Genomic DNA, 17,644 nt, shown 5'->3' with positions numbered 1-17,644 from the left:
ATAATATGATAATAGAAATATCAGAATAATACAATTAAACCTAACCTTTACATAAAAAATATTTCTCAAAGCTGACCAACATTTATCTATCACCTGTAAACTACAACAAAATAATACGATAAAAGTGATATCAAAACAATACAATTAAACTTAAAATTTTACACACAAAAATTTCTCAAAGCAGATCGAGATTCATCTACGAACTATAAATTACCACAAAATAACAAACTAATAGAGATAACGTTACACTAAATAGGATATTTGTTTAAATAATAAAGATGAACACAACAATTAAATTCAACATATTTTGAAGAATTTATTTAATTAAACCTAACCTTTACCAAAAAAAATTGTCAAAGCCGATCAACATTCATCTACCACCTGTAAACTGCAACAAAACGATACGATGATAGAGACATCAAAATAATATAATTAAATTTAACCTTTACACAAAAATTTTCTCAAAGTCGTCTGACACTCATCTACCACCTGTAAACTATAACAAAATAATATGATAATAGAGATATCAAAATAATAAAACTAAACTTAACCTTTACACAAAACAAATCTCAAAACAGAGATTTAAGTACAATACAATTAAATCTAACATTTGTCTAAAAATTTTCTCAAAGCCGACCGACATTCATCTACGGCCTGTAAACTACAATCAAATAATACAATAGTGACCACACCTGTAAACTACGATAAAATAATACAATAGTGATCACAAAACTTCAGTTTTGATGAAAATAATTCTTGTCTGAGCAAAATTTTGACCCTAAAGAATGACTTGAATGAAAACAAAGAAGATTTATATGTACAGCACATTGAATTCTATTATGTTGTAAAAAATAGTGAAGAAGTTGAGGGTTAAAAAATTAAGCATCCTCCAATCTAGACATTCAACTGAATCAAATTAGATGAGCATCAATAATATTTTTTCAACAACTAAATCAGTTTCTTCTCTAATTTAACGTGCATTTCAATATTTATAGAAGTATTTCCTTAATAAAGTCTTATTTTAGGAATATTTTTCTATATTATTTTAAAAGTAATTTTTTAATTGACCAGTAAAAAAATATTAAATTTGATAATTTAACAGCAACAAAACAAGATATTTTGGTACCCTTTTTTTCATTAATAAGGTAAGAGAGGAGTTGGTTAGGGGGTTTACATATAATGAAGTGATTATGGTGGTGTAGGTAAAAAGATTTATGGTATTTAAGTGAAAGCAATGAAAAGTTGAAAAAAAAATGAAGAGAAGACAATCTTTTTAAAATTAAAAGTTTTCATATATTTTAGGAATCTCATATATTTTAGGAGTCTTAATATAATAAACATAATTAAATAATAAATTGAAGAAAATATTGAAAAAATAATTTTATCTAAAGGAGGGTATTATAATGAAGGGTAAAAAGTTCAAATCACTTTTTTAAAGGTTTTCATAGTTTTAATGTATTATAGATTAAATTAACTCTTTTTTAATTTATTAAAGTGAAAATTCACGGATTTATGATATTTGGCCAACTTGCTCTCACTTTCATTTATATGATAATTTATATCTCACAGTTACAGAACTAAAAAGAAAGTGACGTTCTTCTTTTGACCCCATTGTGAGTTACATAAGTCCATGATATTTCGTTATACTCCCTATTAACTTTTTAGGAACACAAATTTCTTTCTTCTACTCAAAAAGCAAGAATTATTCAAATTGTTTAACAGAATTTCTCCGAAAATCTATCTATGGGAAGCTATGAAAAAATAATATAGATATTAAAATAATACAATTAAACCTAATTTTTATAAAAGAAATCCCCAAAGCCTACCGTCATTCGTTTACAACCTGCAAACTACCACAAATTAATACGATAATAGGGATATCCAAAAAATACAATTAAACCTAACGTTTACCTTAAAAAATTTCTCAAAGTCGAATGACATTCATCTACCACTTGTAAACTAAGCTTTATACAAAAATTTCTCAAAGTTGACCGACATTCATTGACCACCTTTAAACTACAATAATAAATACGATAATAGAGATCTCAAAATAATACAATTAAACCTAATCTTTACACAAAAATTTTCTCAAAGTCGATCGACATTCATTAACAACTTGTAAACTACCACAAAATAATACGATAAGAAAAATATCAAAATAGCACAATTAAACCTAACCTTTATCTAAATAAATTCTTCAAAATAAATAATACGATAAGAAAAATATCAAAATATCAAAATAGCACAATTAAACCTAACCTTTATCTAAATAAATTCTTCAAAGTCCATTGACATTCATCTACCACCTGTAAACTACAACAAAAAAATATGATAATAGAGATATCAAAATAATACAATTAAACCTAACATTTACATAAAAAATTTCTCAAAATTGACCGACATTCATCGACCACCTATAAATTACAACAAACAATACAATATTGATTTATCAAAACAATACAATCAAAACCTAACTTTTACACACACAAAAATTCTTAAAGTTAATTGACATTCATCAACGATCTTTAAACTACCACAAAATAATACGATAATAGCAAAACTGAGTAACATCGATGAAGAAGAATATGAAATTATAATACTTTTTATAGAAGTAGAGGATTTATAAACCAAAAAGAATACCAATTAGTATTTTAATAGAATTTTTTACATATCCATATTTTTTATACTTGTTTTCCCATAAAACTACAAGAGCAAATTTAGGAGCCGACTCATTTTATTTTTTTTAGAAAATCTATTTTTTCTTCCCTTTTGATTTAGCCAAGAAATAATTATCATTTTTTGTTAAAAAAAAAAAAACCTTATTTTTTGTCCACTTTTAAGCAAAGTTTCCTACTCCTAAAAAACTTTGTATGGTATACAAATATATTAAACACTTTTGCGTAAAGTTTTTCAATTTTTTTATAAAAATATTAAGACATACTCTAATTATGGTATACAATGTAAATAAGGAAAAAATTTACACAAAAATTTAACGAACTATAATAAAAGGAAAAATCCAACTTTAATCAAAGTTAGAACTCTTCCCATATTATTTAGGGTCTATTATTTTTTAAATTGCATTTTTTTCTTTATCATATATTTTAGGAACGCTTACCATATGTTTTAGGATTTCTTAATTTTTAAATTATTTTTTTATTACCATATATTTTAAGACTCAATTATTTAATTCTCTTCATACTTCTTACCATATATTTTTAGGACTCATTAAAGTTTTATTAATATTATTTATCAACATTATAAAGATAATACTATAATAATTAGAGTAAAAAAAGTAAACGACGATTTTGTCTAAAGCGTGGTCTTTTAATGAAGGGTGAAAAGTTCAAATCACTTTTCTAACGGTCTTCATACTTTTAATAGATTATAGATTATAGATACAACAACAATAACAACAAACCCAGTATATTCTCACATCGTGGGGTCTGGGGAGGATAGAATGTACGCAATCCATACCACTACCTCCAAAGAAGTAGAAAGACTGTTTCCGATACAAAAAAAAAAATATCCAAGGCATGGGACATAATAAAATAACATATGCACGACATTCCCAAAAGTATTGAACATTACCAGAACCAAAGCCCTCCTAACTAATGTCTACTCTCCCATACGGCTCCCCCTATCTAAGGTCATGTCCTCAGTCAGCTGTAAAGATAATTTTCCTCCATATTTTTATAGGTAATTGAAAGAAATAAGTGTAAAGATAATTTTATCTATTACAGAAATTTTTAATAAAGGGTAAAAAGTTTAAATTATTTTTTTAAAGATTTTCATACTTTTAATATATTATTGTAGGTTATAGATATATATTATTATAGTCATGTTTCATATGTTCAATTTTAGTCACACTGCATGAGTTGTTAAACCTGCACCAAATGATAAAAGATAACATGAAATTACTATTATGATATCATGAGTTAATTTTTGAAATCATTATCAATATCAAACTTTAACCACTTCACAATTCTTGATTGAGAAGAATAAAAAGAATGTAGAAAAACATGAGTGTGGAGCCAAATTAGTTCAAATATATTTACTTGAGTCCATTTTAAATCTCAACCACAAAATAAGATACTTGTTTCACAAGCCAAAGTTTGTTTGTTTTTTCCTTGTGTTATCACTCGCATCCATGCACGTTTGTGAATTAAAAAGAGAATCAGAATTCAAAGGTAGAGGTGTCAAATCAATTCATGATCACCATAAGATTTAAAAAGAAAAAAAAAAGATTGTCATATGGTGTAGATGGTAGGCGGTGTGGAGTAGGTGGGGTTCCTGTGTTAATGGCTTTAATTCTTGGCCATACAACTCTTCTTTCTTTAATATAATAACATGACTTAGTAACCACTCATCAATAAATATCATGGCCCATGGCATTCTATTCTTGATCAACTCAGAAAGTGACGAAGTAAGAATTTTTATTAAGAAAGTATAGAAATAAATATAAGAATTAATTGAAGGGATTTAAATTTTTACTATATATATATAAAAAATAATTTTAATTATATATAAATAATAAGAAATTTCGTCGAAAGAAGTTCAAATGAATTCCCTCAATCAAGTGTAGCTCCGCCTCTGCCCCCACACCTCCCAACATCCCTTGAGAAGTTCCTTTCCTCAACACGACTGAAGTACCACAATTATTTCAGTGAGTTTTTCACCCGAAAATATTCAGATTCTCATAATTAATAGTTTGATTGAATCAGTTAAAAAAAAGAAGGAGTATATAAAATAATTTATATTAATAAAAATCTACGAAATTAATATTTTATCTTTATATATGTGTGTATATATATATACACAAACACTAGACATCAAAGGTTCATGCTCAGTACGGGCCCAATATATACTATTTTTTGTTTTAATTTATGTGACACAAATATAATTTAGATAATTAATCATTAAAATAATTTAAATTTTTAATTATTGTAATTTATAATACTTTTTCTTCTATTCCAATTTAAGTGACATTGATATAAATTCAAGAGTCAATCGAATATTTTATATCTTTTATATTTTTAAGTGTTAAATATGTGATTTATAATGTTTTTAGCATAATTTTTCAATAAGATATTAATACTCTCTCAGTCCCAGTTTACGTGTTTTCTCATTTTTAAATAATATATGTTACTTTATGTCTTTCTCTGTCCCATCATGATTTTTGTGGCACTAATAAATTTCGATAGTCAAATGAATATTTTATGTTAGACATATCATTTTGTATGTATTTTATATCTTTTATGAAATATTATTAAATTTTTAATGCTTAAATGACCATAAAAATTAATTAGGGTGATATAATAAAATCACAATTGAAACAACGAAGCAGACATATCTTAAATAACTTATAACAACTAATTAGAAGTGATAAAATAAAAGTACAATAAATATTATTAATTTTTTAAATATTTAAATAAATTATATTATTAATTAGAGATAATATAGTAAAATTACGATTGAAGCAGCTGAAGCAGGCAGCACAAATAGGCATGTCGAAGATGTGCCTGCTTATTCCCACTTGTTATATATATATATATATATATAGTATATATATACATACTTCTCTTTAATTTTTATAAACATTCAGTTCAAACTTAAAAATTCTTGTAAATTAAAATATATTATGAATGATTTTAGCAGCAACTAAGATTCAGTTTCTTTTCATTTTAGTTGTTACTATTTATATTTTATTTCTATTTTTTTAATCCGTTAAATCAAAAATTGAACCGTTAAGAATTAAAAATCGATAAAAAATATTTTATTAATTTGGTTATTGGTTCAATATATTTAAAATAAAAAATTAAGAAATCGAATCGATAATACATAGAACTTGTTAAAATTTTCATTTAGTTACTGGAGTAGTTTTTAGTTAATAAGTTATTTAGATTAGGATGAATTTGAATTTTGAATTTTAATTAGGTTGTTTGAATGGTTGAGATTTCTTAGATTTGTTTGAATTTGGAATTATGCGTTATTTTAATCGCTTTTTACAGCCTCAGCTTTCTTTAAAAAAGAAAAGATCAACTGTGGTAGCAAGAGTTTCATTGATCTTATGGAATCTGTGAGTTCTTTCAAAGTGTTATCAAATCATTTTTAACCCCTCACGACTATCATTTTAACCCGTCAGGGCCATCATTTTAACCCGCCAGGACTATTTTTAACTTGTGCTTATTTTCAACGCACAAGTTATTTTCAACCAAAAAGATATCAAGCAACAGTTTTTCTTTGAATGTCGCAAAAATTTTTATCGATAAAACTATCAAATTTGGCCTGTGAAGAAATTAATTTTGATACCTATACTTTATGTGATGTTGTGAAGGAAGAAAAATACTTACAATAACACTTTTCAAATTCTACAATACCTATACTTTATGTGATGTTGTGAAGGAAGAAAAATACTTACAATAACACTTTTCAAATTCTACAATTGTCCAAATAAAAGCACTTTCAAAATAGCATTTATACAAGACATGTCATGAAAGGTATTTTTAAGCACAAAATTTAAAGAAAGAAAAAGAGAAAACTTAATATCCAGAAAATGTGCAAGTTAAAAAATAATCAAGAAAAATTCAGAATTAATCAACTGCCATGACAAAAATTGTTCGAGGAGGAGCAGTTTTTAAATTGTCATAACTAAAGTAAGGAGTATTGAAATTTGTATTTAGTCACTGCAGTAGTTTTTAGTTAATAAGTTGCTTAGATTAGGATGAATTTAAATTTTAAATTTTAATTAGATTATTTGAGTTGTCAAGATTTTTTAGATTTGTTTGAATTTTAAATTCTGCAATTTGTTATTGTAAGATCACTATTTAAAAGTCTCCTGTGATTAAAAAAATTATTGAAAGCTATTAAAGTTTTTTCAATTTTCATTTTAATCTCTATTGACCGTCTCATCTTTTTTTTAAGAAAACTAACAAAATCTAATCAAATCAAGCAATGCACACTCCTATAAAGAAGTAGTGTAGTGTTTTTATAGGAGAAAATTAGAAAGTTTTTCCCCATTTCAGTGAGCATATATTTCTGACAATACAGAGTAAGCTGGTCCAGTGGATTTTGGGTGAGAAATTCTATGTTTTATAACACAAAATTTCTGATTGATTCGCAGGGGAAAAACCCTATATTTCTGGTAGTGTAATCAAGTATTACGGGGTCATTTGTTTTAAATAAAATTATTTATGTAAGATTATAATCATGAAGTTGTAATCATCTTATTAAAAGATTGATAATCTTAAGATTTTAATATAAAATTTATATGAGTATTGGCTAATATTAATAATTAAACGGTGGATAAATACTACTTATTTCAAATTTAATACTGACGTTAATATCCTAATCAAGGTAACCAAACGACCACCAAGTCTAATAATGTAACTTTATTTTTTCATTTTTTTTTTCACAAATTAGCTAGACTCTGTCATTTTTAGCCAGTTTACTAATTAAACCTTGAATATACATAAATTATGTTTATTTTTGCACGTATATAGAGGATTTAATGTCAAAACACGCATAATTAAACGTTTATCCTGTCTAGTATTAAAAGTAACTAATAAGTATCAACAACAGAAGTTGTTTCAATAAATCAGAAAATATCGTCTATAATAATTGGAGTTAGTTATATGTTGTTCTTTAAATGAAAACTCTTGCTATTTAATTTACTTGGTTAAGTCTAGCAAAACAATCCAATAAAGAAAGTGCATGAAAAAATTAGTCTAAAATAGTTCGAACAGTGACCCCCTCTGACCTAGTGACAATGTTGTTTTTCTAACCACATTCCTATTTTTCTCATGAGCATCATGCTTAATTACAAACAAAGATACCCCATAACAGTAGCAGACGAATTACTTAACGCCCCTCCCCCCACCAACACACACACACAGCTCCTAATTAAGAAACTTCAAGCTCTAAAAGTAATTAAAGATCTTTAAATAAGTGTTTTCATAGACAGTCGAAATATGAACATTACTAGTTCTGAATCATAGGATGCGGCCGGCCTCGCATACCATTAGCTAAATTTTAAAATGTAATTTTTATATATTGTTGGTGATGTTTTTAACATAGTGTTATTTTAGCTATCACCATTGAAGAATCAGGTCCTTCAGTAACTAAACAAGAAGTAAATTGTGGAATTTAAGAACATAAACGAATTTTGTCATGAAAAAAGTTTTGCTCAGGTGAATGAAAATTACAACCCAACTTTGTAGCATCCAACTCAAAAACTTAAGTTACATATCAATGATCGGAAGGGCTAAACTTAGTGTTGAGTTCAATGTGTGTGTAAATGGAAAGTGGAGGGAAAGAGAGACACCAATTTAAAAAGTGTACTTTTAAAAATGGAAAGTCTACTAATTCTTCCATATTGGTGGGAGAAAGGAACTTTGGAGTGTTTTTAATGAGAAACACTAACTCCACATGAATAGTGAGGCAAGAACAAGGTAAGAATCAGGTCCTTCAGTATTTAAACAAGAAGTAAATTGTGGAATTTAAGAACATAAATGAATTTTATCATGAAAAAAGAATAAAAATTACAACCCATCTTTGTAGCATGCAGCTCAAAAACTTAAGTTACAAATCAATAATCTGAAGGGCTACGAAGTTGGTGTTGAGTTCAATATGTGTGTGAATAAAAAATTGAGGGGAAAATTGTGGAGGAAAAGAGAGACACCAATTTAGAAAGTGTACTTTAAAAAATGGAAAGATCACTAATTCTCCCACATTGGTGGGAGAAGGGAACTTTGGAGTGTTTTTAATGAGAAACACTAACTCAACATGGATAGTGAGGCAAAAATAAGGTGGTGCCTTGCGACGTCGTTGTTGTCGCTCGCTCGACTTCAGATTTGTCAAATGATCGATCGATGAGATCTAATTTTTTAGACAAATTTTATTTGAAACTTGTTTACAAGTGAAATTTTTTCAACATAGACTGGGCGTAGGGACATGACTTCTACTGAAAAGGTGTCTTTCTGCTGAACCAATTCATCCTTTTTGAAAGGACACATTAAATGCTATAAATACCTGATATATTCCTCAGGTATTGGCATAATTTTTTACAGCAAAAACACTCTTCTTCTATATAAAAACTCTGTGTGATCATTAAGCTGTTAAGTGAGTTCGAAGAATCCAATAATTTGAGATACCACTATTGTTCAGATTGAAGGCCATTTTATCCTGGGAGGAAGATTCCATAACCTCAGGTACAGTGAGGGGAATGATTCCTTAAGTACACTCCGTGAAGTCGGGGGACTTGACCTTGAAAATTCCGGTTCATCTCATTTATGAAAATTATCATACTTCTTGGAAAGATTATTAATAATCTTGTTTTGAAGGTGTTAAGGAACTTCATAAGTGTTCTTGTCTTAGACTTGAACTTATATTGAAGTTATTGTTGCATGTATATGCAGATTCTTGTACCCGAAAACATTATAAATAACAATCTTAAGGAAATAACTTCGGAATTTGTATTGCTTGGTTTCTGGAGATTAAATCTTTTAGCTTTGTACTCCGTTTGAACTTAACTAGTGATTTGAAGAAATAAAATCTTCATTACAAGTTAAAGATCACTCGATTGACAATTTGAAGTTATAAAAATTTCATCATTAAACTAGAAACAATAAGTGTTTAAAGTTGCTGCAACTTTTTAATAAGTGTTTCGATATACTAAAGGTTATCTTGTGGTGACATGAATATGACGACTGATATTTAAATGTATGATGCTGCAACGACTGTGGGGGCAACTAGTATTGCCACATCAAGTCGTACGAATGCTCCGCCAGCAATGACACCAGCGGAGAAACCTAAAAAGTTCATGAGTATTAACTTCAAGAGATGGCAGCAGAAAATGTTCTTATACCTCACAACTCTCTGTCTTCAAAGGTTCATGATTGAGAAAGCTCCGGAGGTACCCGAGGGAACCTCTGAAAAATAATGCTTCGTGATTGTGGAGGCTTAGAAACACTCAGATTTTCTTTGCAGGAATTACATCTTAAGTGGTCTCCAAGATGACCTTTACAATGTATATAGTGGAACAAAGACATTGAAAGAGTTATGGGAAGCGCTAGAATGGAAGTATAAGATGGAGGATGCAGGAACTAAAAAGTTCTTTGTTGCAAGATTCTTGGAGTATAAAATGGTAGACAACAAATCTGTTGTTTCCTAAGTGTAGGAACTGCAAGTGATCATCCATGATCTCTTTGCGGAAGGTATAATTTTGAAAAATATCTTTGTTGAACTATTTAAAAATGGTCTTAATATTCACTTAACCTTTATTGTAGGTCTGATCGTGAATGATGCATTTCAAGAAGCAGCAATAATAGAGAAGCAACCACCTTTGTGGAAAGAGAATTATTTAAAACACAAACGTAAGAGGATGTCAGTCGAACATCTGATTGTATGACTACGCATTGAAGAAGATAATAAGGCTGCGGAAAGAAGTTCAAGAGGCAATTCTGCAATGAATAGAGCAAACATTGTAGAAGATGACCAAAATAACTCCAAAAAGTGAAAGAAAGCTGGAAATGAAAGCAATCAACCCAAGAAAAAATTCAAGGAAAAGTGCTTCAACTGTGGCAAGATTGGCCACAAGTCTATAGATTGCCATTTCCCGAAGAAAGGGAAGAAGAAGGACCAAGCAAATTTGGTCGAGTCTAAGAAAGAAATGGATGATCTGTGTGATATGCTTTTCGAATGCAACTTGGTGGGAAATCCTTGCGAATAGTGAATGAATTCTGGTGCCATGCGTCATGTTTTGCTAACAAGGAGTTGTTTTTGACATTCGCTCCAACTCAAGTAGAAGAAAAGATTTACATGGTAAACTCCGCTACTGCAAAAGTAGAAGGAACAGGAAAAGTGTGCTTGAAGATGACTTCCGGTAAAGTGTTGACACTTAACAATGTCTTGTATATTTCGGAGTTACGGAAGAACTTGATTTCAACTTCACTTCTAGACAAAAATAGATTCAAATGTGTATTTGTTTCTGAAAAAATTATACTTAGTAAAGGAGAAATGTATGTAGGAAAAGGCTACCTCAATGAGGGCCTATTCAAAATGAATGTAATGAATGTTGAAATTAATAAAAGTTCAATTTCTTCTTACTTGCTTGAGTCTTATGATTTGTGGCATGAACGTTTAGGCCACGTTAAATACAAAATATTACGAAAACTGATTAACTTAGAAATTTTGCCAATCTTTGAGTGTAATAAATCAAAGTGTCAAACGTATGTGGAAACAAAGTATTCAAAACATCCTTATAAGTTCGTTGAAAGAAATTCCAATCCCTTAGACTTAATACACACGGATATTTGTGCTATGAAGTCAACAACATCACATGGTGGGAAAAAGTATTTCATAACTTTTATTGACGATTGCACTAGATATTGTTATGTCTATTTGCTAAATAGTAAGGATAAAACAATAGATGCATTTAGGCAATACAAAACTGAAGTTGAAAATCAGTTAGAGAAAAAGATAAAAATGATAAGAAGTGATAGGGGCGGAGAATATGAATCTCCCTTCGTCAAAATATGTACAGAGAATGGAATTTTCCATCAAACTATGGCCCTATATTCACCTCAATCTAATGGAATTATGGAAAGAAAAACAAACTTTGAAGAAAATGATAAATGTCTTACTTATAAGTTCAGGTTTACCGTAAAACTTATGGGGGGAGACTATCCTTACAGCCAACAGAATACTTAATAAAGTTCCCCATAGTAAGACACAATCAATTTCTTATGAAAATGAAAAGGAAGGAAACCCAACTTGAAATATTTCAAAGTATGAGGGTGTCTAGCAAGGGTCCAAGTTCTTATGCCTAAAAGGATTAAGATAGGACCTAAGACGGTGAACTGTGTGTTCATAGAATATTCTAAAAGTAGTAAAGCATGTCGGTTTTTGGTTCATAAATCCAAACATCTGGATATTAATAAAAATATGGTTATTGAATCAAATAATGTTGAATTCTTTGAAAATATTTACCCATATAAAACTAGACATGAACAGTCTAGTGGAGGGTCTAAATGACCTCGAGATGAACCAAGTGAGAATGTACATAATGATGAAAATCTAAGATGCAGTACACGTCAAAGAACGTCAACTTTGTTCGGATCAAATTTTTTAACATTTTTCTTAGAAAATGAGACTCAAACATTTAAGGAAGCAATGACATCTTCAAACTCATCCTTTTGGAAAGAGGCGATCGATAGTCAGATTGATTTAATATTAAGCAACCACACATGGGAGTTGGTTGATCTTCCTCCAGAAAATAAACCTTTAGGTTCTAAATGGATCTTTAAAAGGAAAATGAAAGCTGATGGTACTATTGATAAGTACAAGGCAAGACTTGTTGTAAAAGGCTTCAAGTAAAAGGAAGGTCTTGATTACTTTGATACATACTCGCCAGTAACGAGGATAACATCAATTCGGATGTTAATTACCTTGGCGGCAGTATGTGGTCTTGAAATCCATTAAATAGATGTTAAAACAACATTTCTAAATGGAGAATTGGAGGAAGAAATCTACATGGAACAGCCTGAGGGTTTTGTGGTTCCAGGAAAGGAAAATAAGGTGTGTAAACTTGTTAAGTCACTTTATGGACTAAAACAAGCACCTAAACAATAGCATGCAAAGTGTGACCAAACTATGTTGGTAAACGGATTCAAGATAAATGAATGTGATAAATGTGTCTACATTAAAGACACTCCAAATCATCAAGTCATTGTGTATTTATATGTGGATAATATGTTGATCATTAGTAGAGACATTTCAGACATAAATGCAATGAAACGAATTCTTGTGAGCAAGTTTGATATAAAAGACCTTGGAGTTGCGGATGTGATCTTAGAAATAAGAATCCATAGAATTCCATAAGGGTTGGCATTGTCACAGTCTCATTATATCGAAAAGGTACTTGACAAATTCAAGTATATGGAATTCGGTATAGTCAAGACTCCATTAGACGTGAGCTTTGCACTTTGAAAGGATGAAGGTGAAAGTGACTTACAATTGGAGTACACAAGAGTATTAGGATGTTTAATGTATATAATGAACTGTACACGATCAGACATAGTATGCGCTATAAGTAAGTTGAGTTGGTACACAAGTAATCCTAATAAAACTCATTGGATGGCAATGAAAAGAGTTTTGGGGTATCTTAAATACACTCAAGACTATGCTTTGTATTATAATAAATATCCTATGGTACTTGAAGGGTATAGTGATGCAAATTGGATCACCGGATCGAACGAAGTAAAATCCACGAGTGGATATATATTTACTATCGATGGAGTAGCGGTCTTTTGAAAATCATCCAAACAGACTTGTATTGCTCGCTCTACAATGAAATCTGAATTTATCGCATTGGATAAAGTCGGTAAAGAAGCAGAATGACTCCAGAATTTCTTAAAAGATATTCCTTATTGGCCTAAATCAGTGGCACCAATATGTATATACTGTGATAGCTAAGCGGCAATAGGTAGGGTAGGGAGCATGATGTATAATGGTAAATCTCGTCACATAAAATGAAGACATAATACCGTTAGAGAACTTCTCTCTAGTAGAATTATCACTATTGACTATGTAAAGTCAAAGGATAATGTGTCAGATCCACTTACAAAAGGCCTATCTAGAGAATGAGTTGAGAAGACATCTAAGGGAATAGGTTTAAGGCCTAGGACAAGTCAACATGGCGGTAACTCTACCTAGCAGACTGGAGATCCTAAGAGCTAGGTTCAAAGAGATCAAACAAAGTTGTGTCTGAAAGGTTCAACATTATTAATACCTAATCCATTCTCATGATGCAGACAATGTTTAGTAAATAAGGATAAGACTTAAGGGGAAATGTCTTTTAATGATTATCTAAATTTGGCAGATTTGACCAAATAGTTTAATCTATAGGATTGAACGTTTAGAAATCATCTATATGATAGGGAGAATGTTAGTAAAGGCCTATTCTCTAAGCGCTCATGAAACCGGGATGTGTTTATGGCTGAAAAGAATAAAACCATGAGAACCATAAATAGTAAAAGGCTGGTTGTGTGATATGTGTTGTCTAGGTGTATATTTAATCTCAATGATTCAAAGATATCAAATCTACCGATTGACCAAGTGCATCAGATGCATGTTCACTACGAAAAGTTCAAAGGGAAACCTACTTATCCAGATGCAACCAGTCTTTGCTAAATAATCACATGCTTGTCCATAAATTCTTCAAAAGATAGTCATTCCCCATTTATATGGGGAATTGTTGAGTTTAATGTATGTGTATGAATGAAACATGAAGGGAAAAATGGTGAAGGGAAAGAGAGACACCAATTTAGAAAGTGTACTCTAAAAAATGGAAAGTTCACTAATTCTCTCACATTGGTGAGAGAAGGGAACTTTGAAGTGTTTTTAATGAGAAACACTAACTCCACATGGATAGTGAGGCAAGAACAAGGTGGTGCCTCATGCCGTCGTCGTCGCTCGGCTCGGCTTTGGATTTGGATTTGGCAAATGATCGATCGATGAGATCTAATTTTTTAGATAAATTTTATTTGAAACTTGTTTACAAGTGAAATTTTTTATCCAAAATCTGATATAATTATTTTTCTCCTAGTACGGGCGCAATTTTGACGCCATGCAAATGCATACGCAACGCATCACGAAGGGATGCGACCCTTCGAGGGAAAAGGCACACTATTTCGCTTTGTAGGGTGACCTGCGGGCGTAGACGCAGCGCAGGTACACGACCTATGGGCGCAGAAGCTACTGGAATTTGCCAAATGTCACCTGCGACCGCAGATCAGGCGCAGGTCCTGCACGGACTGGGCGCAGGGATGTGACTGCTATAGAAAAAGTGTATTTCTACTGAACTAATGCATCCTTTCTGAAAGGACACATTAAATGCTATAAATACCTGATATATTCCTCAGGTATTGACATAATTTTTGATAGAAAAAACACTCTTCTTCTAGATAAAAACTCTGTGTAATCATTAAGCTGTTGAGTGAGTTCGAAGAATCCAACAATTTGAGGTACCGCTATTGTTCGAATTGAAGGCCATTTTATCCTGGGAGGAAGATTTCATAACCTCGGGTACAGTGAGGGGAATTATTCCTTAAGAACACTTCGTAAAATCGGGGGACTTGGCCTTAAAAATTCTGATCATCTCATTTCTGAAAATTAACATACTTCTTGGAAAGATTATTAATAATCTTGTGTTGAAGGTATTAAGGAACTTCATAAGTGTTCGTGTCTTAGATTTGAATTTGTGTTGAAGTTATTGTTGCATGTATATACAGATTCTTGTACCCAAAAACGTTATAAATAACAGTTAGTACCTTTCCCCTCTATAATTAATCCAATTATAGCTACTACATTCCTCCCAATCTAGAAAACTTATTTTATAAAAAATTACATATGTAAAAAATTCTAAAAATTCAACTTATTTTATATATATACATAAAAAATTCAATTTAGATATATTATAATTTTTCTGACAAAAGGTATCAATTAACTTCTCGTGAACCAGCATAGCTCCACGACTATCTAAAATAATTGGAGTTAGTGATTTATTGTTGCTGTCTAGAGCAGGGATTTATCGAAAACAACTTCCTATCAATCTCATCATTGAAGTAGTTACATGAACTGCTTACACTAATTACCCTTTTTAAATTTCACTTTGTAAGAATATACTGAATGTGTTGTGTCATTAGATATTTACTGTTGTTGCTGAAATGAAAACTCTTACTAGTTGCTAGTAGTATTTAATTTAATTAAGGCCAACATAATAACCAAAAATGAAAGTGCATGAAAGAATATTAGTCTACATTAGTCTTTCTAACCACATTCCCATTTCCCCCATGAGTATCATGCTTCATCAGAAAAAAATATCCCACCACACATATGAACAAATGAAAACAAATTTCTTTATTTTTAAGATTCAAATTCTATTTTTAACAGGAAGCATTTGTTTTTAATGTATCTTATACAATATAATTTAAAACAATTGGGTGTTGATAGAGATTCTGAATATCATGTTGAAAAAATAAAGAGAATTTTTTCATAAATAATGATATTTTAAGTTCTAATTATTAAACAAAACAAGGGATGATTAAAATAAGGGATTCCCTTTAGATAATTTTCAAAAAAAATACGTAACAATTTCTTAAATTCGCAATGTGTGATATGTTAATTCGCTCTGACACAATTATGCAATCCCTGAAATTCTCTTAGTACCAATATTATATAGTACTTCAATTCACTCTGTATCATTGCTACAAATATCACTTTTTTTGGTTAATTTTTTTGGCCATTTGGCCATTTTGTTTATCTAAAGTCGCGAGAAAATAAAATTATCAATTGTACAAAGCAGAGTTTAAATACTGCAAAATACTTTATTTTAAGAAGAATGACTTAATTCTTTTTTGATAATTTAAAAAATAATTTTTTTAATAATATTTTTATTTTAATTTTAACTTTTCACATAATATATTTAAGATTATAAAATTAAAAGACATTTAAATATATTTGATAGTATAATCTTAATTTATCATGAGATTTTTTATTTTTTATTTTATTTTCATTTCAAGTTAAAACAAAACTTAAAACAAAAAAGGGAGGAAGTAATTTATTTTTAACTCTCACTGTATTTGATAAACATAGTATAACCCCAAACCAAACCAAAAAAAAAAAAAAAGCAGACACCCTCCATTCACAAACTCCTATAAATAACCCTTCTCTTCCATATTATGGTATGTTTATTTCTCTCCAATAAATTCCTATAAACTCCATTTCTCGAAAAGAAAAATGTGCAGAGGAAGTAAAGAAGGCGAAGAAGAAAGTCCACCAATTTCATTTTGCAAAGGGCCTTTGGAAGAAGGACAAGAATCCACAATTGTCTCTACAATTTCATGTGAACTCTGTAAATCAGAGGCCTCTGTTTATTGTCAAGCCGATAATGCATTTCTTTGCTGGAAATGCGATAAATGGGTTCACGCTGCTAATTTCTTGGCTCGGAGACATATAAGGTGTCTTCTTTGCGGTGTTTGTAGAAGATTAATGCGGCGGTTTCTGATCGGAGCTTCATCGGAGGTGGATTTTCTGGCGAGTGTTGGTTTGGTACAGAGAAGGAGTAGGAGAAATGAAGATTGTGAGGTGATTGTAAGGTGCGGATATATGTGGAATACTAACTTATGAAAATAGATTTATTATATGTATAATGAATCTATTTTTCTTTGTGCGTAGATATTTCTTAAATTTTGTTTCAATATCTTTTAATAATTTATTGTTTTCGTAAGATGTATTCATTAATTTGTGTAGTTTATTATTTTATCCTATAGTAGTTGTAGAGTTACAGATTTCTGTATAATAATTTATCCTACTGTAATGTATATCTAATTCTAGATTTTCAATGTTATTTATTATTTTGTGTTGTTCTTCTCGTAGTAAGTTTTTTAAATTATATAAACTATCACATTATTTTTTTCTAAATTTTCTAAGATTTCTTCTATTCATATTAATTTTTCTTTTAGATTCTCTATTATTTTTCTAATTCGGTTTCTATAATTATTTTTTTTTATTTAGATTATCTTGATATTCTCTAATTTTTCTAATATATTCTAACATCTCTTAATCTGAATAATGTCCTTCTGGGTAA

At 29.9% G+C, this 17,644-nt stretch overlaps 1 protein-coding gene across 1 annotated transcript; it reads left to right on the top strand.

The window, feature by feature from the left end:
• The first annotated feature begins 16,674 nt into the window (after positions 1 to 16,674).
• On the top strand, positions 16,675 to 17,270 carry LOC124900078 (B-box domain protein 30-like). The gene has a single exon (XM_047415326.1). It carries the CDS (start codon positions 16,795 to 16,797, stop codon positions 17,182 to 17,184), a length of 390 nt encoding a protein of 129 aa, XP_047271282.1. The 5' UTR covers positions 16,675 to 16,794; the 3' UTR covers positions 17,185 to 17,270.
• Positions 17,271 to 17,644: the final 374 nt, after the last annotated feature.

The sequence above is a fragment of the Capsicum annuum genome, chromosome 7 (assembly GCF_002878395.1).
Source record: "Capsicum annuum cultivar UCD-10X-F1 chromosome 7, UCD10Xv1.1, whole genome shotgun sequence".
Classification (NCBI taxonomy): Eukaryota; Viridiplantae; Streptophyta; class Magnoliopsida; order Solanales; family Solanaceae; genus Capsicum; species Capsicum annuum.
Note: the sequence above shows the minus strand (reverse complement) of the source record. Positions and strands in the feature narration are given on the sequence as shown.